General features: G+C 38.5%; 1 protein-coding gene across 1 annotated transcript in view; it reads left to right on the forward strand.

Annotated features, from left to right (window-relative positions):
- Positions 1-24,251, forward strand: part of LAMA3 (laminin subunit alpha 3) — a 114,209-nt gene that overhangs the window by 5,434 nt on the left and 84,524 nt on the right. The window contains exons 2-8 of the mRNA XM_039382131.1: positions 1,570-1,722; positions 12,354-12,471; positions 13,081-13,199; positions 14,731-14,901; positions 17,712-17,809; positions 19,296-19,411; positions 23,111-23,229. Coding sequence (XP_039238065.1) covers positions 1,570-1,722; positions 12,354-12,471; positions 13,081-13,199; positions 14,731-14,901; positions 17,712-17,809; positions 19,296-19,411; positions 23,111-23,229 — 894 coding nt within the window. The remainder of the gene's footprint in view (positions 1-1,569; positions 1,723-12,353; positions 12,472-13,080; positions 13,200-14,730; positions 14,902-17,711; positions 17,810-19,295; positions 19,412-23,110; positions 23,230-24,251) is intronic.

The raw sequence follows: 24,251 nt of genomic DNA on the forward strand, positions 1-24,251 counted from the left end.
CAGAAAAGGAGGATGAGGATGGAAGTATTGTTAGATGTAGACACTGAAATTAATGCTATTGATGCAAAAATATTCAGTGAATATCTGTGTTTTGTGTTTGAAAGACACAAGATGGTGTATTTGTATCACATGAGAATGATGAAGTATTTTCCAATCCATTAGTAACTATGGTAGATGTTAAATAAATTCCACTAGAGATAAACATCTTAAATTCACCAAGCTTGCAAGACCGTTCCCAGCAAGAATGTGAGAGCCCTTATGTTATTCCTCTGTTAAAAGTGGACAAGTATGATTGCTCCAGTTACTTCACACTGGTTAGTCTGACAGCAGTGACAAACAAAATAATGGCAGTTATATGGGATTCTCTAAATTCTTAAAGGGTAGGAACATGCTTCATGCCAGGCAATGTGGATTGCGGGAACAGCAAAGGAATTGTCGTGTATTTGATGAAAATATGCTAAGTTGAGAAGGTAACATTTGCCCCATTCTTTTTATTTTAATTGGGAGTCCAACAGTGTCAGCACCTCACAGGCTGATGGATTAAGCAACTGTCTGACTTAAGTAACTGTGATGAGTGTACTGCCTCAATGCAAATGTAATTTTTTCTATTGGGGTTCTACAAAGATCTGTGCCTGGCACAGTTTATTATTTTCACTGATTTTCTCCACCCAGTGATTGGAATAAGAAATGCATAGGACAATAAAAGATTCCTTAATAACTAATTACACTGTTTCAGCACTAATCTTAGTGGACTGTAAAATGTGTTTTCTTGGAGATAAAAATAGCTTGTGGGGCAAGCCAAGATGTGAAATCAAAAGACAATTAAATTTCCTGAAGTTTATTCGTCATTATTGTACAAAGAGCTTTAGAGACTCTCAAAGGGTATCTCTGGAGTGTGGCTTTAGTTGTGCGCTGGAAATTGGGCAGTAACTTCTGGAAATGAGGATACAATGGGATTCTTTAAAGGGAAACTTAAAGAGAACAGTCTATATGTTCTGTTGCATTTTCCATGAGCACATGTTGTTCAGAAACCTCTGATTCATAATGTATTATAATGGCATGAAAAAAAATGAAAACAGTGTTATAAAATTGTAACACTAAACTTATAGGCAAGTAACGGAGGAGTTTTTTATGCTTTTATTAATACCAGGCTATGTGCATATGCGGATATTTCATGGGAGAATTGAGGATAATTTGTTTGTTGGTCCTAATCCAGTTCTAAGGAGCTTTGTTTTATTAATTTCCTGCAAACACCACTGTAGATGTCATATAGGTAATTTCACCAAAATGTCAATAAATTAGTTAATAAAGGAAGATTTACTGCAACCCCTTTATTGAGATTCTGAATTTTTTGTTTGTAACATAAATGTTAGTGTGTTTCAGAGTATGGGTGTGTAATTTAATTGCCAGTGGAATAACTTACACTCTAAAAATTATACTAGGCAAAGAAACAAAATTTAACCTCATTTTTAGTCAACACTCTAGATCAGAATCTCAGTTAACAACCGCATGTGTCGCCAGTGCATAAGGTTTCGTCTGAGGCGATCTTTTTAATTTATTGTGTTTCAGGGCCAGTTTTGTGATTACTGCAATGCTGCTGATCCCAGCAAAGCTCACCCGGTAACCAATGCAGTTGATGGCACGGAGCGCTGGTGGCAGAGTCCTCCTCTTTCTATGGGCTTGAAGTACAACGAAGTCAATGTCACTTTAGATCTGGGACAGGTAAGTGCAAGAGCAGTTGGGTGAAGTTTGATCATTTCTTGCATTTATAAATATGCTTTGCAATTGGGGGAGACTTTTGAACTGATGATTTTGACTTCCAACAGCACAGCTTTTTTGTCTGATTTATGTATGTCAGTATTTTTTTGGCCGAGTTAACTATATTAAAGTGATTATTTTCCTTTAGGAATTTGGAAGGTAGGAGTTCCTGCCACTGGCATCACATAAATGGTGTGCTTTCTTGCACAGACATTTTAACTTGTTAACCTGAGGTTACACAGGGGGACCTCTTAGTTGAGGGCTCTGTCTTCCATTTAATATTTTCCTTTTCCATGAGCACAGAGAGAGAGACTGCATGATCTCTGTGCATGTACGTGATTTGAGAATAATGTTTGGAGTCTGCTTTTGCCTCAGGGGTCCTTCTGGTTTCTCTGTCATCCAGCAAGATCTTCATGATAGACAAATACTGATAACATGGTCTAAAAGGGAAGGGACAGCAAAACCAATGTAATATTAATTAATAATGAGACAGTAACATGAGCACCCATATTTCCTGTGCAAGTGATGGGCAAGTAGCTGAGTAAAGCCTCTGTATATGTATTTTAAGTCACAGGGATGGATTCTCAGCTGCCATAATTGGGCACTGATCCAGTGAAATTAGTTGCGCTGTGCAAGTTCACAACAGCTGAAAATATATGACTATAAATACATGTGTGGGTCTACATAGTATATGTATATGTGTGCATATATACTTTGGACAGTAGTAACTGTTTATTGATTGATTATATTGGACAGGACTTTTTCAGTGGGCGTTCAATTTAGTTGACAGCAAAGGGAGGGATAACTAAGCAAATGTTTCTTTCTGAGACTCACCTACCATTTTACTGGGGATTCAGGTGCAACTTATTTTACGTCTTCTGTTACATGGTGTTTTACTGCCTGTGTCCCTCACATGTCTGTAATGGTTCTCATTTTGAGAATATCTTCATTAGGTGTTTTTGTGTCTGGTATAGCCTCAGTGCAGAAAGGCCAGACAGTTAAAGATAGAGGATATCAGTAATTTAAACCAAATTGCTGTGAATTCTGAATTTGCATTTCTTTTGATTACACTAATAACATGCCTATTTTCTTAGTTGCTTTTCTGCACTGTGCCATGAAAGAAAGGAGAGCTATGTAGAAGCTAATGAATTTTGATGCCACAGCATCCACATTAGCTTGGCAGACAGTAGCTGGACCCCTGTGAGTTGTGTTGCTCTTTCTGTTACACTGTACAGTTGAGAGGGGTTGTATCCCCACTGCTTTGTGCTCCTGTGAAGCAAGTCTCTCAGTTGTTCTTTTCCAGCAAACTCCAGGGAAATGTTTGTTTCAGGCTGAACAAGCAGACTTGGGACACTGAATGCAGAGCAGGGTGCTATGAATAAGCACAGGAAGGCAATCACTTCCCAGTAAGGCAGACCTTGCTTTTTGAGCTGTTTGTTAGGGTCTCTGCAAGACACAGGATTAGGTTACAGGCTCTTGTGGTGTAACCCAGTATATTTGTGACCAATGCTTGTGCTGCATCACCATCACCCTCTTGTTTAACACGTTGCTCCATCCAAAACTTTTATTCCCACTGTGCACTTGTTATCTTCTTTGGAGAACCTACTAACAGACATCATACTTTTTATGTGGAGTTAACTTCTGAGAAACCTCCTTCTTTCAGGGGAAGGATATGAACTGAGTACCCTCTTCTCATAAGTCTCCTTGGAGACCAATTGCTATGTGCTAAGATTCCTGTAGTTATTAGAGAATTTCTCAGCAGGAGGATATGTGTTTCTCATTACTATGATACGTCTTGGAAAGGTGACTCTGAACTCCCTTACTTGGAAACAAGAGGAACAAGACAAAGGTGAAAATTACCTCAGGTCTTGTGATCAGGAAGGAATCATTTTAGCTGCTGGATGGATGAGGGTTTAGTAGGATTCATATAGTGGTTTTTTTCCCCCATTTCAGGGACATTATCTAATATCTGCATTCACCCAGTTAAAGCTTAATCTCGGGATTTGTTTGAATTTGAGATTCGCTTTTGACGTTTTGCTTAGTAGTCTCACACCCCAAATTCATATAGTAGCACACAGTACTATTAATGAAGAAGAACAGTAAACACTGTGACAGAATAAGTCTATTCAAGAGAACAGGTAAACACTGAGACCCCAATTCACCTTACCTTACTTCAGGGTCCTAAATACTAAGAGCTTGGTGTGTGTTAGTCATGCAGACTTTCTTAGTTAACAGAGACAATTTTTCAGAGCGCAGTTCCCCCTCGGGTGAGCTGAGATGAAGGTTTTGGTTTTTAAGGAAAAATAAATCTTAAAGTTAGATATGTGTCTATACACTTTGCAGAACCACAGGCTGTAATATTGAAAAGATAGCAGGGATGTACTTTTCCTCACTGAATATTTGTCCTCTTTGTGGTTTTGTTTTTGTTTGTTTGTTTTTTTTTTAATACAAGTCACCTTTTTCTGCAAACAAAATACGGAAATGTTTTTGCATGTGCAGAATGTGACAATGAGTAAGGTACATATGCGTGCAGGGAAGCAATGGCTGAGTGTAAGCTGGTCATCAAGTATCCACAATTAGAGGAAGCAAAATTTAGAGCAGAGTCAAAAGCTTTTAATTTACTATGTTCCTGCTTTATATCTTTCTGATTGAGAGCAGAGTCCCAGTGGAGCCTTTTGCCATGGTCTCATAACAATATTTAATCAAATAGTTGCACCACTATGGAAGTTTTAGCATTCACTACAACGGAGTTGGAACAGAACACCCACCTGGTCCTGCTTCTGTTTCACAAGGGCTAGGGGTGATTTTGAAAGTCAAAATCCCTTCAGGATGCTAAAGCTTTCTGCTAGAAGAATGCTCATTTTGCTGCACTTTGTAATATGAGAAAAAGCAAAAGCCTTAAAGCAAAAGCCCTGCTTTACTTCCCTTTCTGACTTTCTGTACTATAGTTACACTTCTAATCAATCACAGTCCTTCTGAATAACAATTATAATGTTGATCCCTGAGGCTGTCTCTCCATTCTGTTAACATACCTGCTTACACTGTGGCTATTCCTGACTTGTTTAAAGTATTTGGATCAAATGAAGTCTCAGTTATTCCTTTAATTGGTCATGTTTTTCCCGATGTAGTTTTCACTATATTTTAAACTTCTGAATTCAGAATGTCTGGCTGAAGTTCATTGCCCTTCCCCTGACTCTTTGGATTGCCTAATTTTAGCAGGTGTGCCCTCATCTTTGGCTTGCTTAATGCTCAGCAGATATTATAGTAACACCCCCCCAGGTATTTTTTTGAACTTTGTCTTCAGAAGATGAAGGTTCAGTATAGTGTATGATGAAAAAGAAATGTCTAACTATTACACTTCAAAAAGTATAGCACACAAATTTTATTGTTGCTTTAGTTATATGTAATTTTTTTTTACTGTGCTTTTGTGGCAATAATGTAGTGCTGAAAGACTCAGGCTTGGTGAAGTCTTGTGCACTAATATGTTCAATAATTTTTATGTAATAATGTTATTAGTCACTGTTGTAAATTAAGGCACACAGTGGAATGTAATGTCCAAATAAGTACTTTTATTAGGGAAGGAGACAAACTCAACCATAAATTTAAGATAAGTGCTATGGCCTGTGGAGGGGTTCATGATTTTGTTTTCTGCCAATTAAAGCATATAAACATTTTGTAAAAAGCCTCACAGTTTGTTACATCTTCTGAGTTGCTTTTATATGGTAGGGGTTTAATTTTTATCTTTGATAACAATCCTTTATGTCCGTAGGTTTGTTGTGGTGAATATAAGTAGCTCTGACTAACTGTTGTCATTAAAAACAGTTGTTCTTAACTTATAAAGGATTGACATAATAATTTTAAATGTTTCTGAAGTTGCAGTTAATTTAATTATCCCTCTGTAAAATATAGTGTCCTGTAGGCCCTTCTCCTGTAGAGAGAAACTGTCAAGGTGGTGGGAAATTTATCGTAAGCTATGTTGAACTGGGCTTCCAAAAATAGTCATTGCACTCATTGTACTTGGCTGTTAACGACTTTGTAGTATTGCTGACCCTGAAATTAGGCCCAGGTCTGGTGTAAAATTGCATAACCTCTGTAATAACACTGAGAAGTCCTACAGATTAGGGCATGAGAACCACTGCATGAAACTACTGCAGTCCTATAGAACTGCCCCAGCAGTAAGTCAAAGCCTTTCCTCTGGAGCCCCTGCTTGGTTCTGAATCCACAGCAACACTGAGCCCTGCTCTGTGGTTCACACTGAGGAGAAAGGGTTTTTCTTAGTCTGGGAAAGGTACTGTATCATCCCTACGGTACCCAAAAATGGGTGTTACTTCATATTAGAGAAGTCTGGTTCTGAGTGCTTCAGTTTGTGCAGGAAGCTCATTTGGGATCATGCCACAAAACAATATGCTTTGAAATCAGTTGTGATTTTTGGCTCATACCACAGTGAGGTGTATCTAGTTGTAAACTTTAGATTAACACAACTTCAGCTGATCAAGTAGCAGCTGCCTGATGGAATTTTCTAAAAGTTGTATCAGGTAATACATGTTCCATTTATTCGTCAGTCACACTACAAGCAGCTCATTCAGAACTGAGCTGCCAGCCTTAATCAGGGAAATTCCCTTTATACATTATTTCTTGCTTATATGTTATCCTTTAAGATGTAGTCAATGTGTTGTGATTTCTTCAAGCTTTAATTAAAACCTTTTTGAATGGCTTAGAATTTTTTCCTTATGTTTGCATTAATAGATGGGTGTCATTGGCTTTAAAATGCATTTTTAATTCTAAGTTGGTATTATTCTCAAAATAAAACCTTGCAAGTCTTGCTCTCCTTTGCTTTCCAGACACTGTCTTCCTCTGATTCTTGCTCAGCATCCCTTTGGGAAGATCTTTGTTCCCATTCATTGATCTCACTTCCATCCCTCCATGTCTGTACTTCTGCTTCACCCCCCTTCCTTTTTATACTCATTCCTACATGATACTTTCATTTTGTGATATGTTGTTCTAAATACCTCACTCTCAACACATTATAGTAAGAGCAGAACCTCTGCTCATAGCCTCTGCAATTCCCTAGGTTGCCTTCCACTGCTGACAGTACTACTATGTTCTTTTTACTTTGGACTATAGCCCTTATAGGGGGACGTTTATCTTCTGGACAACTGAGGGCTGAATCGTACAAATCCTTTCCCACATGAATAGCTTCAGTGTTCTGGGAGGAAATAGGCCATATGTAAGAAATAATTATGAGCATTGAGTTGGTCTTTGTCCGAATCCCAGTGGAAAAGTGGCTGCATGAGAAATTTCAGGAAAATAACTGACAGTCCTTGATGTATTTGTCTGCAGCCTTGGCAAAAAGACCAAGGACTGATTGAACCTGAAGAATGGGCTACCCTTTCATTTCTGGAAGCAGTTCCTCCTTCTAGAGTATTACCTGCAAAATGTATGGAGAGCTTCTCCCTTCTGGTCCTGCCATCAACTGGGATAGAGAAAAGATCTCCAGATGTGCCAATGAGGCATATGCACAGGCACTGACTTACCTAACTAAATATGCTCTCTAGCATCAGTGGCTAGTTAAATGAAAGCATGATGTGAATACAATGTACACACAGATAACTGAACAACGTTGGAATTCTTGTGCTTATTCCTGGCTTCTGCACCCCAGGCTGTGATGCTGACACGCAAGGAATAACTTCTGCATGCTGTGCAGTGGGAGCCTCTCCAGTCACTGTCACTCTTTACAGGTGTAGACATTGCTGTGTGTATTTGTACACAGTTAAGCACATTCAGAAGATCTAATGCCTCTCAGATACTACCCACACATGATTTTCTCTGCATGTCTGCTATGGCTACTCTTCCACATGCCCAGAAGAGTAGCTGGAAACTGCCAGAAAGACTGGGTCAGCTCTCTCTAGTTGGCATTTTTTTATATTACCGTTTCATCTGCAAAATACGTTGTTGAGAATTTGCCAAATACTGACTGTCAGGAATGTTTTATACATATCTGGATCTGCAGGAGTGCCTCAAGTCCTACTGAGATATTTGAATAAAGGGAGTGCTTACCTCTTTGCAACTTCAAGAAATCAAAGCCTTTAATGTTAACCAGAGTATATGGGATTTTTATTTCATTTAAATAGATGTTTACCTTTATGGCTTGGTCTTTGAGAGGAAACAACGCTCAAGACCTTAAGGCTTCATTACATTAAGAAAGTAATGGGCATGCACATGCCAACCCTGTGCAGTCAGTGGCACTAAGGTGTGGAGCAGATGCCAAGCACTCTTCCATAAATCCCACTCCTTCATCAGCCCACATCTGAGTTTAGTTTAGAATGATCATCAGATTTCCGTCTCTTCTGAGTAATGTGCAATGCCAACCGCATTATTCAAGATAATGCCAGAAGCCTAGAGGAACAGTCTTACTATGTTGAGGGAAGTTTTGGTGGTGTAGATATATCTGATAATACTGTCTTAGGAAATTCCATCCTGCTGGAAACAGCTGTTCTCCATACTTCTACAGCTCAGATTACACGAAGAAGGATTGCTGTGGTATCTTTTTGAACACATCTTGAGATATATAGAATGCCACAGAGATGGTCTACCTGGATTTAGTTGGGTTCTTTTTACTACCACACTCCAGCACTTTTTATTCGTCATGAGCCAAAAAGGAAGAACGATCTTTTCCTACAGATGCAGCACACAGCATTATGATTGTTCGGAACATAGTGTGTTTTTATTTTGCGCTAGTTTGTGTCCAACGCTCATCTTACAAGTCATTTCAGTATTTTAATATTCTGGTTTGAGTTTATGGTGGCAGGAATGGAGAAAAATGTGTTATATCTTTATATATGTATATCTAACTTCCCTCCATCTTCTCATGTATTATAGGATTCCAACAAATCTTGAAAATTTCTCTGTATAAAGAGTTGTTTAAACTTTTAAGGAGAAAATAGAGAAAACATTTTAAACCAATATTATTGTGATTTTTAGAATTCTTATGAGAATGCAATGGGTAACAGGAAGTTTTCTTTCTGCTGGGTTAAAATAAGTAGTGTTTTAACCTACTGTTATTCATAACCTGCTGTTAGAGGTCATGAATATTGTATCATTAACAATAATGGTACAGTGTAACTCTCAATCGATTTAAATGTGCTCTTTTAATGCAATCTTAAATTCACCTGTAAGAGCTTCTGTAAAAACCTCTCTGTCTTTATAATGTAATGTTGGTAATATGTGACACTGAATTTTAATTTTAATTCTCAGATGAGGAGGGCATTTTGCTCACTCTGCTGGATGATTTTTAAAAACTTTTTCTGGGTTTTTGTGAATCTTCAAGGTCACTGACTGCAAGAACACTTCAAATCTGAACTTGAGTGAACAGGAAGAAGTCACATCAATATCAGCCTAGTTAAATTCCCACTGTTGATAATCCATCAGGTTTCAACTATGCTGCTAGATTACAGGATACGATGTTTGACACTTACAGTAATACATCCTCTCTCAAGCATGCATTTCCAGAGTGGATTGTTTCCAGTAATGGAAACAAAGTGCTGTTTCTACTTTTAAACTTAGTTCTATATTAATACAAGAAAATTATAAGAATTTTGATTGAGTCATATTTCAGGCTTTTTTTGGTGAAACTGTTTTTTACTATTATATAGTTGCACCAAAAAAGCTGTTAATTTGACGCTTATTTAACGTTTTAACAAACCTTTTGAAGGAACAAGTATTTTTTTTATGAAAGAAATTCAGCTTAAAAGCAACCAAATAAACTTTTTCTCAAAAATTTAGACACGTTCCTTTTTCCCTCAAGACTGAATGGCTGAAGAAACACATTGCTCTCAGTTTAATCTGCCCTTTTTTACAGGGTAGGTCTTAGGTTGGGATCAAGATTTAAATTAGTGAGATGCCAGCTTAGAATATGTGATTAAAATTGGCTATAATAGTTGTTTTTCTAGGTCTTATGTCAGCAAGATTACTCTTTTAGCTTTAGCAAGGATGTATTTTCTAAGCCAGTGGTTAATTTGCTTCTGTTGTTGCCTCATCAGATTTGGAGAGAGATCATTCATCAACTTGGTCAGTATTTAATTGTAGTGGAAGTCTGGATATTCAGGATGCTATTCTATATTGTTGATCCAGGTCAAAACCAAGTCATAGGCACTCGTGAAGTCAGAAGCAGGACAGGTGGTAGGGTTGGTGACTGTGTTTTGGTGATACACTGTCATTAACTAACACTAATTTAATTTTTATCAAGACTTACCCCTCTCCTCTTCCTGAATGTGACTGTACAAACCTGAGCAGTATTTCAAACTGTGAGATGTTAGGAGAGCTGCATGTGAATTGAAGATATTCCTATGCAATGGTAATTTGAAGTTGCCATGCTTTTTTTTAACTTCATTTTGTGATTTGCATGGAAAAAGGCAAAGAGTGGTGCTGGGAGGCAGTTCTCTAAGCATTGGCAGACTTACGGAGTTCCTCATATAAAACACATATCGGACAGTATTTCAATTTCACATGCATTGAGTAGTCATAGGCTTAAGCAAACTGCACAGTTGGATAGCAGATGTGGCATACAGGTGTTTGACAGGTGCTATGTGTTGATTCGACTGTTGTGTGCCTTCATTTTGGCCACTTTCTTTAGATGTGTATGAAAGGTTATAGTCCAGAGTGACACCGATGTGTAAGTGGGCTTGTCTCGTATTTCTTCAGTGGTGTGAAAATACTGTGGAAAAGGAATTCACTCCAATATTTTGCTGACTCTTTGGAGAAGGTATCGCTGCTTGTGAGAGACGAGATGAGAATGGCTGTGTCAGCATTTTGAGTAGCATCTGAGTAGAAGAATATAATGACTGTATGACAAGCTGAAGCAGATGTCATCTGCTTTTTTGGAGAGTAGGTAGAAGGTCATTGTTGTAATGATTCTACAACATGACTACAAGCAATGAAGCCCTGGAAAAGGCAGGACTTTGTCTACATGCTTCCTTCTTTTCCTCTTGAGATTTCTAATTTAATAATTTGTCTTGATTAAATCTGTGTCATTCAAAACATAGACTGTTATCTTGCTAATGTGCACATAAGGATGGGACTTCTAAAGACCTTAAAATATAAAGTAAGAAAGACTATTCATAGATAGGCAGTTGCCTGCCAAGTGCAAACCTGGTTTGAACACATAAATGCCTCTTGAGAGATTCAGCTGAGTTAAAACAGGAATATAAAACACCTTATTTCTTTAGGAATTTCAGAAGTATTATGCTTTCCTGGAAGTATACCAGTGTTTGCACTGAATAGGCGTACTGCATGACATGTAATGTCTATATGGCCAATATCCCTCTTGGTGGTCCCAGTTGGTGTGACAGCTATTGAACTGTTCCTAACTGGCAGCTGAATGGACCAGGCATGCCAAAAGATGCTGTTCCCAGTTTGTGGTTGAGAGCTTGTATGCACTTGTGGTTTGGAGTCTAAAAACATTTGCAAAGTATTAGCTTCAGGGTTATGACATTTGTGAGGTTTGCGCAAAGATAAACTGCTTGGATGTGTTTGATGTGGGGGCTCTGGCATCAGGTACTTGACAAACCTTTGACTGTAACTCTCCCATCAAAGTAAGAATCTCCTGCCAGCAGATGATTCTCAAGTGAGCTTGTTGAGGGGGAAATTCCAGTGCAGCTTCACTTGAATATTGACTGTACCTCAGTATTGGTTCACTTTTATTGGCAGCTCCTATCCATGTTGTGGTTGTTTAAATTTTAGATGACCTTTAGGATCAATCTGTTTAGCTTTTTGTGAAAAGGTAGTTTTTACTGATGTTCTCGGTTTTATGACTGTGGGTTGTCCCAAGAGGCTTACAGTAAGACACCTTTTCTTGTCAAATCCATTTTTACTCTAATGTTTGGGAGCTTTCTGTCTCTGTGGTCTATCTCTGTGATACACAATGAGCACCTTGGCCTTAGAAACCTCAAGCTGATGAAGCTCTTTGAGCTGTTGCAGACACTGAACGAGCTACCAGTCATAAAAATCTCTCCTGTGTTATTTCATACCCACAAAACTCTAGCGTAGCTTGCTTCTTCTACTTGGAAAGTCTGTCAAGTGGCAAAGTTATCTGGAAGTATTCTTAAAATGAGGAACAGGTTTCTGAGATTGCTATCAAACACAGGCAAAGGAGTCCCAGCATTAAGGTTGCGTGCATTTTCTCTTACACCATTTTCATATTCCTTGACTACAAGCACAATTATGTGATTAACTGATGTATCAGGATTCTGCAAAAGTATCTTAGTTCAATGATGTGTTGAGATGCTAACTTTTCAAGGTTAAGTACTATATCCTTAACACACCCAAGCAGTCCATTGTCTGCACAACAGACTGTTCTGAAATGTAGGAGATGGCATTTAACACAGTCCTGTTGCAGTTGTCTTATACTTGAGCATGTTGCCAGGTGAGGTAGCCAGCTGAGAATCTGTCCTCTTATTTTAATGGGATGAAACTGCAGAGAATAGCCTTCTCCCCGTACACTAAAGAAAAGGTGTTTATTTGCATCGGTTTTGTTATTATGGTACTTTTATAGACTCCAAAAAAGCTCCTGACAAGATCTATGTATATTCTGTTACCAGCTCTTCCATGTTGCCTATATCCTTATCAAGTTTGCAAATTCTCCTCGTCCAGATCTGTGGGTCTTAGAAAGATCAGTGGACTTTGGAAGAACTTACAGTCCCTGGCAATATTTTGCTTGTAAGTATCAATCCTTGTGTCACTGCCCTTTTGTTGGCAGGTTTCTTTAATCATTCACTCAGTAGCAGCAAATCTAACTGTGGGGTTTACTGAAGATTTCAACTGCAGAGAAGACAGTGGATGTTAAATACATTTCTCTTTTCTTAGCTACAATACATTAGTGATAAGAGTGTATGAGTATGATATTTTGAATGAGTAATTCAGCATGTGAATTTTTTTCACTCTCTTGGGAATTCTTGGTTTGTTTGTCTTGTTTTTTGGGTATGTCAGAACTGCAGGGTCCTTCATCCCATGGGACCCTGAAATTTCTTGCAAAAATCAAAGTGAAATACAATGCAAAATTTTGGAGTACCTACCTAACTTTTTTCTTTGTGATGATATGAGAAATACAGGGCCGTGTCTTGTCAGGCACCGCTGAATTGCTTGGGAAGAGAAATGATTGTTTTTAGGAATTTCTGGTTTTCTGTGCTGAGCTACACAATCACTGTTATTATTCTGTTATGGGATAGAATTTACCTGAAAGCACAGGGGATTCTTCTTTGTTAATTTAAATCAGAACAATAATGTTTATTTTCACGTATAAGATTAATTTTGTTCTTGCTTGAGTAGACTCAAAAGCAGATTGCTTGGAGCGCTTTGGAAAGGAAGCTGATCTTCCCGTGAGGAGGGACACCGATGTCCTTTGCACCACAGAGTACTCTCGCATTCTGCCTCTGGAAAATGGAGAGGTAAGTGCTTTTAGGAAGGTAATGTGTAATGCTGGAAGCAAACAGCATTGGTTTTGGAAGTTTGCTGGAAGTAATTTTTCAGCTATGACTGCTTGAATCCGCGTTAGTAAGTCCATAACCATGGTGAGATTTTGGGAGGGTGACTTGACTCCTCCTAAATTTCACTATTCCCTGTGGGGGTAGGGGCTCCTCAGAGCAACCCGTGTTGATATTTATCATAATTTAGGTACCTCACTATAGCCATATGCTTTTGAAGGTGTTGACTGCATTTTCTGAACACTTCCATTGTGTATGACAGAACTTAGTGCACCTAAATTGCTCATGCGAGTAAAGGCTGTAGAAACAGATATTTACCATTCAAGAATAAGTAGCTGTTTAAAAAAAGAATGTATAAAAATGCTGCATGTTTATAATATAATACATGTATTTGGAAAAAGTTGCCCTGATTTTTGCTATTGTTACTTGCTGGGCAGAACTGTGGCTTGTATTATTTGAATGAATGTTAAACTCTTGGTCATGCTGATGGCTTCTCCTGGCGTTCTCCTGATGTGGTTAGAATACAGATCTAAACTCCTCAAGAGTTATCCAGAGTTTTGAGCATTTTGAGCATGAATCTCAGGATTCATATTAGAATAGAATTTGTTAACATACCTGTAAAATTTTCCTAATAAGATATTGTAAAGGATAATTTCCACAGAGGAACATTGCTAGTGCCATCTCCTATTATATGCTCTATGACTATTTCTGAAGGAGTTGTGCTGCAATTGGAACAGTCATCATTCCCTTGTTACGTGCCTTAGAGTACAGGAGCCATTTGAAAATAGAAATCTGTTATCTGGATGGTTATAAATAAAGGAAAGTCTTTTATTGAGCCCTGTACATACACACTAGATTGTTCATTCAATAGAGGTCCAGGATTGCTAGGCTGCTGGCAGCTGTTTCTTTAGAAAATAAAAAAGTATTGGAGCCCTTGTTTTGGAAGTCAGACAAACCTGCTTTCATGTGAGGGGGTTTTCTAAAGCAACACTGTGTACTTTCCTCCAAAATACCATTAATATGCTCGCAGGCACTGGACCTGGTAACAATAATATTTTCCAGGAATGTTTGTGCCTTAACCCAGAAATAAATGTGCTTTGGGAAGGAGCCAAAACCTGATGTTTTTACTCAGGCAAAACTCCCATTAACACTGTCAACTGTTAAAACAACTATTTGCAACTATTCCTGTTGTTTTTTGCTATTAAGACATGTAATTTTTGCATGTAATGCCTACTGTTTCCAAAACAGAGAGAGGCACTTTTTTTTTCTTTTTTTTCCAGTGTGCCATATGGATAATAAGAATTCAGGAAGGGCCAAGACTAACAACACTGTTTTTCCCAATATCCTGGCTTCAGCATGAAATGCCTAGTTGTTACAGCAAATACGTTCAGAAACAATAGTCAGTTTTTGGATTCTTTTATTTATTTTGCTTTGTGCCAGCGCTGGCACTTGCAGTTGATATATTTTAACAAAAATGTGCTTACTTCTTTGTTAGGTTGTAGTATCTTTGGTAAATGGCCGCCCAGGAGCAAAAAACTTCACTTATTCCCCTAATCTTCGAGAATTCACAAAAGCAACAAACATTCGCCTTCGTTTTCTCAGAACTAATACTCTTCTTGGACACTTGATATCCAAAGCTCAGCGGGACCCCACTGTAACTCGCAGAGTAAGTACTGTTTTCACTGAGACGTGTGTACTCAACAATCATATTAAAGCATGTTAGAGACCAAAAAATGGTCTGAATGTTTTAAGTTTGCAACATGCTAACAATGAAATTTACGCTGACTCGCCTTTAAATCCCCATATTTTCTCCAGGTTCATTTGAGACAAGAAGGTAACTAGGTGAGCACAGATTTATGGAGGGGAAGTAGTGATTAATGATTTTGTAACAGACTGTCTTCATTCTCTGCTTTCTAATATGAAAGGAAGTTTGGTGCATCATAGGAGCTATGAAGAACCAAAGCAGAAATATTCTAAACAATTTTACACAGAACTGAGGAACCAAATCTCTTCAACTTTTTTTGAAACTACTTTCTGTTATTTGTATCCAAAGAAAAATTCTCTGTAAACAGTACCTGAATTTCTGAAGGAGCAGGAATCAAAGGCTGTACTTGAAAGTTACTATCCTTCCACAAATTGTTCGAGATGCCTAGGTGTTTTCTGTGGATTTTGGGCAATCTAAGAGCTTGAAGGCTGAAGTCCCACTTCTGTTCAGTGGGGAAATGTAAGGAAATTCAGCTTCCTCAAGGGAACACCAGACAGAAATTCATATACTTAGCGAGATTGAAGACTTCATATTGTATTGCTATTTTTAACCTTTTCTTTTAAAATGAAGATCTGGTAACAATTGGAGGAAGCCCTGGGGTGAGGCACTGCACAAATGCGTGTGAGCGTTTTGGTACTGGAAAACATAAAGCTATTCCAGTTATTTGATAGCAGTTTCATTAATTGCCTTTATTGTCTTAAGTAAACTTTGAGATGTTACTTGCAGGCAGATGTAAATGCAGTATTTTGTTTACTTGATGAGCAGCACAGCTTTAGTATGAAGAACTTCTGATGTTATCCTAGCCACGGGGTGTAGGATAGATGAATGAGATGTCAAGTGTTTTATTAAATTGCTAAAAGAGAGTGCAAATTTTTATTGTAAAGACCTTCCAAGTCTATGATATAGTTAATAGTCTTAAAAAAATCTTTATGTTAAACTTATTACAGAAACAGATGAAAACTTAGGGATACTAAGCAGGTTTGCAGATGACACAAACCTGGGAGGAGCTCTTGACTCCGTCAAAGGCAGAGAGGTCCTGCAGAGAGACCTTGACAAATTAGAGGACTGGGCAATCACAAACCTTATGAAGTTCAACAAGGTGAAGTGCCAGATTCTGCACCTGGGATGAGGCAACCTGGAATGTTTGTACAGACTGGGGATTGAGGTGCTGGAAAACAGTGCCACGGAAAGGGACCTGGGGGTCCTGGTCGATGGCAAGTTGAATATGAGTCAGCAGTGCCCTGGCAGCCAGGAGGGCCAACTGTGTCCTGGGGGGCCTCAGGCAAAGCATCGCCAGCCGGTCGAGAGAGGGGATTGTCCTGCTCTGCTCTGCACTGGTGCAGCCTCATCTTGAATAGTGTGTGGACTTTTGGGCACTGCAATATAAGAAAGACATTAAGCTATTAGAGAATCTCCAGAGGAGGGCAACAGACGTCGTGAAGGGCCTTGAGGGGAAGCCGTAGGAGGAGCAGCTGAGATCACTTGGTCTGTTCAGCCTTGAGAAGAGGAGACTGAGGGGAGACCTCATTACGGTTACAACTTTCTCATGAGGGGAAGAGGAGGGGCAGGCACTGATCTCTTCTATGTGGTGACCAGTGACAGAACCCGAGGGAATGGCCTGAAGTTGTGTCAGAGGAGGTCTAGGTTGCGTATTAGGAAAAGTTTTTTCACCCAGAGAGTGGTTGGGCACTGAACAGGCTCCCCAGGGAAGTGGCCACAGCACCAAGCCTGACAGAATTCAAGAAACCTTTGGACAGTGCTCTCAGGCACATGGTGTCTTTTGTATTAGAGAGTACAAATCTGGCCACAGCACTCTAGGTGTGGCCTCACTAACGCTGAATAGAGGAGAAGGATCACCACAGAGAGAGTCTAGGCTTACAAGGGATGTACTGTGAATAGAGTGAGCCCAGGAGATGTACCTGCATGGCGTTGCAACTCTTTTTCTCTTTGTCCTCCAGTGGCTTTATCTGCCTCTTTAATTTTTCTGAAAGGGTATCAATCTGTACAACCAGCTCTCTGTTCTGCCTGGCCATAAGGAGACAAGGAAACAACTTCTGAGCTACAAAAATGTATGCAGAAGTTGCTATTGATATGTGTACACTAATGATATTTCCACTGAGTTGAACCAACTAAATATTTTTTTTGCCTGTATGTCTGCAAGGCATGGGGATGAGATACAAAGTGGTTCAACTTCAGGTCACAGTTTCAAATCCATCTTCAGCCATGAGTGATTTTGACCAAGGTGGTAATTTCAGTCTTTTTCTGCTGTTTAGTGATAGTTTTTGACTGAATGGGGAAACTGCACTGCCCTTACCAGCATGTCCTGTTTGTTGATCAGACCACCGTCTCATGAACTGATGTGTTGACAGTAATTTACATCTCCATCCTCAAGCTGACTTGGAACAAGCTTTGGGCTTAGGTACTGGTGACTGTGTAGCTGCTGGGGAATGGAGAGCTTCAGCAACATGTGTTTTTTGTGAACTGCGCAAGCCTGCTCCTTTTAGGTGCCCCATGGGTATTTGATTTGCTGGATGTCTCATACTGAGACATCACCATCAACAGAAGGTTGATTATTGGCTACCTGATTTGGCTTTTTGTAAAGTTGTGCCTTTAAAGTTCTAATAAGCAAGATTTAACAATGTGATGTTGGTATTTCTGACATAATACAAGTAAGGAAAGGCGTATAAATACTTCTTGTACTTGTTCCACAGTATTACTACAGTATAAAGGACATCAGTATTGGTGGCCGATGTGTTTGCCATGGCCATGCTGAAGAATGTAAGGCAAAGAGTGCTGAAAACCAATACCAGTAAGTAAATGGAGCATAACATGGATTTAATAAAGACAATACATAAATATTTTCAAATTATCTTTTTTTATTATAGAATGATACGGTGTTACAGCGATTTTTTCCATTACATTTTAAAAAAAGTAGAATCTACTAATGGTTAACAAGAAAACATGTCACAAGGGAATTATATTTAATGGGAAATATAATAATTAAAAGTCTTTACTTGGAGTTTTCTTTTTAATTGAAATAGAAGCTTGGCAGATTGAATAATTTCTTAGAAACCCTTTGTTCTTTTTGGAAACATGAATTGATATGACCTCTTACAGCAGGAAATCCAACTCAGAAACAAAATCAGTGAACTTCATAGAGGTATTGAGCATTATAACTGAGCTCAGCCTAGATTCAGTGGCTTTCAATCATTACTAGAAAAAAATAACCATTCACTTTCCTTGTGAAGTTTATGATCTCCACATTGATTTCACAAAGAGTTAGATCAGACTCCTCGGCTCACCTGCTATATGGAAGTGACTGAATAGTCAGGCTCTCTAAAACATATTTTAAAAACCTGGTTTAAACCAGCTGTTGCTTTTATCCATGATGGCATTGAAACAATCTTCTGTCAGGGCAATGCAATATTTTCTGTTGTGTTTTAATGAACAGCAAGTGGGGAGATGAGTGCTTCCTTTCAAGATGTCTATATTAGAGAAGAGTAAGTACAGAAATTGTAAAATCTACAGGAATAGGATGGTTATACTTGAAAATTTATTATCATTTATTATTAGACTACATAGATAAGAGAGGAAAATTGGAAAAGGCCTCTCCAGTCTCAAAGTCCTTGTTCCTCCTGGGATTTAGTTGCTATGCGTGATAGACCTAGCCCATAATTAAAGCCTGCTTTTTACATAGGCTATTCAGCTAAATTTAAAAAAATAAATTTCTCGATGAATAGAGAAATTTTTAAAATATTATTTTTAAAATAATTATTAAAATAATTATTTTTAAAATAATAGATAAAGTTATGATCTTGGTTTATTAAAAACACTGATAAAATCATTATAAACAAAGCATAATGAAAAAATTATGAAAGTGTGCATATAAAGGTGATAAATATTTTGATTTATTGTGGGTCAACAAACCTAAGCCTTGGAATGAAGCTGAAATAGAATACATCCTAAATTGTTATATATCATCTTTGTTTATTATTCTAGAATAGTTTCATAATCCAGTCTATTAAATGCAATTATAAATGTTCTCTATAAGTAATCTGTGCTAATAAACTCATAATTACATGGTTAAAGTAGTCAATCATGAAGAATTTTATGGAAGTTCCAAAATGTTCCAGTATTACTGGTTGACCTCTTTACATGTGAGCTTATATCCTGTCCTTTTCACACATATGTTAGTCTTGGACTGCAGTAAAATTAAGACAAATAATAATTTTTATTTAAAAAATTAAGAAAAAACATTGAAATTCAGCTTCATTAAGAACGTTTCTCATCTGTAGGTTTCAGTGTGAATGTCAGCATAACACTTGTGGGGAAACCTGTGATCACTGCTGCCCTGGATATAATCAGAAACAATGGCAACCTGCAACAGCTGGGAGCACAAACATATGTGAACGTGAGTAGCCGAAAAGATGGTGGGTTAAAAAGGATATTGACAAGATGGTGGGAATTAGCTGCAGCACACACGTTCATTGAACTTAACTAGCACACTGCATGTTTTAACACCCTTTTTTCTTTACAGAGGAAATTCTTTCCATACAGCAATGAGAAAAAGATGATGCAGTGAATATTATTTATGTTCTTCTTTCTTACTAAACATCTAAAATACTAATTTGTGTGAAAATATGACATGAGAAAGGTGGAAGCCTTCTTGTAGTACACTGAGTCAACATCTCTCCCCAGTCATGGCTGTCTGCTGACAGACTGTGGATTCCCCCAAAAGAGCAGAGACTAGAGGCATCTTGGTGTTCAGATTGCAGAGATTGTTCAAGGCTGCCGCTGCTTACAGGTGCTTGAGCTGCCCTCCCTTCTCGTGCTGATAGTTGTCCCTCGCTGGCTGTATGTCAGTGGGCAAAAAGGTGTACCTGCTGGGGAGTCCTGGTGATTCCACACTTGTAGTTGGGAGTTTGGAGTGTGCTAGCCAGACAAAGTAGCCAAGCTGGAGAAGGCCACTCATTCGCCTTTCTCCCACTTCCCTGTCTTTTATTCTTTTGTTAAAGAAAGCAACAGCACGGACTCTCTTTTGGTGATGGTTATGTGCTGTCACACAGAGGTGTTTTGCATCCCTCTGGCCAGAAACCAGGTAGTGTGGTACAGAAAGTGTTGCAACCTTTGTGCACAGCCATCTCCTTTGTGTCTGGCCCAATCTATATTTCCCGTCTGCCTTTCCTGAGAGTAGCATAGCCAGTGGGTACAAACTGTTAACAGGAGAACTTTATTCGAAAGCCAAAGAGATGTACCTGTATAATTAGTTTGAGGAATAAAGAGATGATTTGTTTAATGAAAACTGCAGTAGTGTGACTTGGGAGGGGGAAGGGAGGTTGTGTGTGATTAAAATGTTTGATAGGAAGTAGGCGTGTTGGGACAGTTTTCGAACAATATCTGAAACCTCATTCAAGTTCCCCTGTTTGAAAGGAAAATATTTTCTGCCAGAAAAGAGATAGATAAAGAGCATAAATAATGTCATGTTTTTTAAAGAGTGAGTTTATAGAATATCATCTACAAGATTCTGAGCCAAAACAACTGTTTCTAAGTGCCTCTGAAAAAAATAGCCTTTTTAGTATGGATTGCTCCTAGCGGTTTGAGGTGATTTGTTGAGAGCATTTGCCAGGTGCAGACCTCTTTTGCTGGCAGCCATTAGTGAGGGAATTAAAGCAACCCCATTACTTTCCAGAAGCCTGAGGTTCTTTGAGAGAAACCGAAAGAGGTTGGTGGGAGCTTGTAGGGATCAGCCCAACATTTTGTTACAAGTTTCCCAGTACTGTATGGGACAGCAAATGGCCTGAAGTGGTGAAAACATGCTTGATGAGATAGAAGGAGTCTCTATTGCCCTCTAAGAGAACATGCTATTACTATAATCAGAGGAAATAATTTCCCGTTGCTGTTACAAGACATGTGAGCTGTAGCTCAGAGACGGTTTGGCCCTAGAGGCATGGGAGCAATTATTTACACTGTAAATATAGACATATATTTTTTATATTCTCTTCTTTCCTTTTCTGACTTAATATCTTGAGCCAGCATGTCATTTGTGCAATGTTTTGTTTTCTTGAACAATTACATGAATAAAAAACCCCAAAGTTCTTCCTGGGCTATCACAACCTGGCCAGGGAACCCAGTCTTGACCTGTCTGGTTTCCTGTCAGCAGACCATAAGGGAACCTGATGGCAGGCCAGCACCTCAGCTGTGTGGTTGTTAGTTTCTAGGAAAGGGTTTCCTTGTCCACAGCTGTTCAGATATAAGAACATGGAGCAGATACAGAGAATTATTCAGTTTCTCTTGTCTGTATGATCATGTAGCAAGGCATGGAGAATCACTTGTCCCTGAGTTGAGCTCCCAGTTGCGCCAGGTGCTTGGAATAGAGTTTGGAGGAATTATCTCCCATATACTTCCCTCATAATGAAGAAAGAAGGGCCAGGACCCTTAACTTCTGTAACCTATTGCCTTCCAGAGTATTGTATCCCCAGGTCCAGATGAAGGAAGGGTTTCCCTAAACATGAAATAATAGCATTGTCAATTCAAAACTTGAGGAATTTCCTGGGAAGGTTTCTCTGGAGTGCCGAAGCAGCTGTAATTAAAGGCTCAACTAGCACGCAGATGCTTGGGGAAGCCTTTTTTGGTTCCTGCATTCTTTCAGGAAAATTCCTATTTGTTCCTCTCCAGTGAGGAAAGATCAGATGAGAAAAAAGAGGACGTGGGATGAGTTTCTGGCAAAACCATGGCCATGCCCTTTGATTTATTCTGTTTGATTGCTGTTATGTTTGGTTACTACTCTGAATTATATTATAGTTCTGGAAGATTTCAGTGAAGACAGGCAGAGCTTTATATGACTAATGGGAAGGGATTAGTTTTTACTAAGATGAGATACAAATAACTGATCTGTAGGAAATTATATAAATTATTTTCTGGGTAAATCCATCACCCTTTACTCAAACATTAGACTGGCCCTGCAATTTATGTTGCCAGGCCTTTTTGCCAAAGATAAAAGAGCAAAGTTTTTTGGGATTAAGTTCTCCCACCTTGATCTAAGGAGATTGGTGAAGGCCTGATGTCTGTACAAGGCCACAAGTGGATACATCAGTGGATTTATCTCAGATGTTTTCAATAGGTGAATATCCTAGGGTGAAGCACCTGTGAGGCTGATGTGCCTGCAAGCAAAGCCTCACGGATATCTCTTGATCTCTTCTGAGCAGTGCATTCTTAACATCTATGAGAAGAAGTGTAGCAGAACATATATGTGTAGATGGATTCAGAGCGACTCTGAGTTCAGCTGTTACATTTGTTTAGCTTAACAGGAGGGAAAAGTAAAGGAAAGGAGCTAGCCACAAACCACCTAAAGTAAAATTTATCACAGCTGAGACTATAAACAGCCGTACACTGGGGAAATGGGTTATCTCAGTCACCCAATTCTATCCTTTTCTAAATAATAATAACAACAACAATAACAACAACAATATTGTTGGTGGTATTACTGTTCTTCATACCATACTTCTCTAAACCACACTTCTTGTATTCACAATTCTCGGGAAGTAGAATCAACCCATATTTAAAATGTCTCCATTCAGAAGACAGCAGCTGGGTAAATGTATAGCCAAGCTTGCTGGTATATCTGTATCTACAGCTGAATATGAGAGTTCTTTGGTGTAGGTATTTCTGTTTAAATACGTATATCTTATCTGTAATTGTTTATTTTAAATAAAGGTTTTGTGCACAGAACATCAGCCCAGATGTATCTTGTTAGACATGAAAAAATAGAATAAACATTTGAGCATGTTTTTGATAATTTTAAAAAATTGCTGTAACCATTCTTCTGGAGCTTCCTAGTTCTGCATTTATGCATAAATAAATAGGCTTGAGATGGTACAACTGTTGCCTCCTCTGATAAGCCTAGCATTTTTCTTCATTACTACATGACTGTACTATGTTTCTGGTATGAAAATATGAAATTTCAGTTGTTGATAGGTAAATATGTGCTTTTGAGTGTATTCCAGCATGCCTGAGTATACCCATACAAAAAAATCTAAGCTTCTTTTCCACTTTGCTACGTTACTGAATTTCAGCAAAAAAAGAAAGCTGACTTGGAATATTACTTTTTCAGCCTGCAATTGCCATGGACATGCCACTGATTGCTACTATGATGCTGATGTTGATCAGCGTCGAGAAAGCTTAAACATCCATGGGCATTATGAAGGTGGAGGAGTCTGCATTAACTGCCAGGTAAAAACGTCATTTTGATCAGTTTAAATAAATGATGATTGAAGAAGGGCTACTGGAGTGGAATTGTCTCCACACCAATAGTTTTGGGGCTGACTAGTCTAGATAGGCCTATTTTTTCTCAAAGCATTGAAAAAGATGTGTGAAAATAATTTACATTGTACAATAATACTTGTTAATGTGTAAAAGACATATACAAATTGTATTTATTGGCTCAGTCCTGTGTGATTCAAATAGAACCACATAATGTAACAATTCAATCTACTATAAAAACATTTTCTTGCTTAACAGAAGGAAGTAAAATTAACCAAATAAAATGCCAGCTCAGGCCAGGTGGTTCCTTACTGCAGCAAAACACAGAGGGCTCTCCCTCATCAGCAGAAGTAAAGGAGGATATAGACTCTACCAAGATGAAAACTTACTGGTATTGGAAAAGCACAGAATCATTCAAGGGACCTCTGGAAGTCATCTGGACTAGTGCTTCACTCAAACCAAGGCTAGATGCAAAATTATATCTGGTTGCATTGAGAAGTACCCAGTTACTTCTGAAAATTAGACCAAGGATGCACATTACACAGACCCTGGGTAATCTTTTATAGCACTTACTCACGCTCATGGTAAAGAGATTTTTGTTACTGTTCAGTAGGAATTTACCCAATTGCAACTTGTGATAGTTGGCTTTGGGGCTTTTGTTGTGCATCTGTCTGTAACTCCCTCTTTAGGTAGAGGAAAACTGTCATTAAGTACCTCTATCCTCCTGGAACATCTCTTCTCCAGATGGAGAACATGTTCTTGGAAAGAGAAAGAATGTCTCTCATTCTGAGTAGCTTGTTCTACTCTGGCTAATTACTAAGAGGAAAGATCATAAAAGACTCTGATAAAGTTGATCTAATCTTGGACTTATCTCTGCTTTGAGTGAAACTGAACCACTTGACCTCCTGAGATCCCTTTCAACCTGAATTATTCATTGCTTCAGTGACTTCATGGTTAAATACATCCAAACTTATTTGGAAGTCTGTCTTCCT

This window comes from Pipra filicauda, unplaced genomic scaffold (genome assembly GCF_003945595.2).
Source record: "Pipra filicauda isolate LSUMZ 115617 unplaced genomic scaffold, ASM394559v2 scaffold259_size1095435_pilon, whole genome shotgun sequence".
Lineage (NCBI taxonomy): Eukaryota > Metazoa > Chordata > Aves > Passeriformes > Pipridae > Pipra > Pipra filicauda.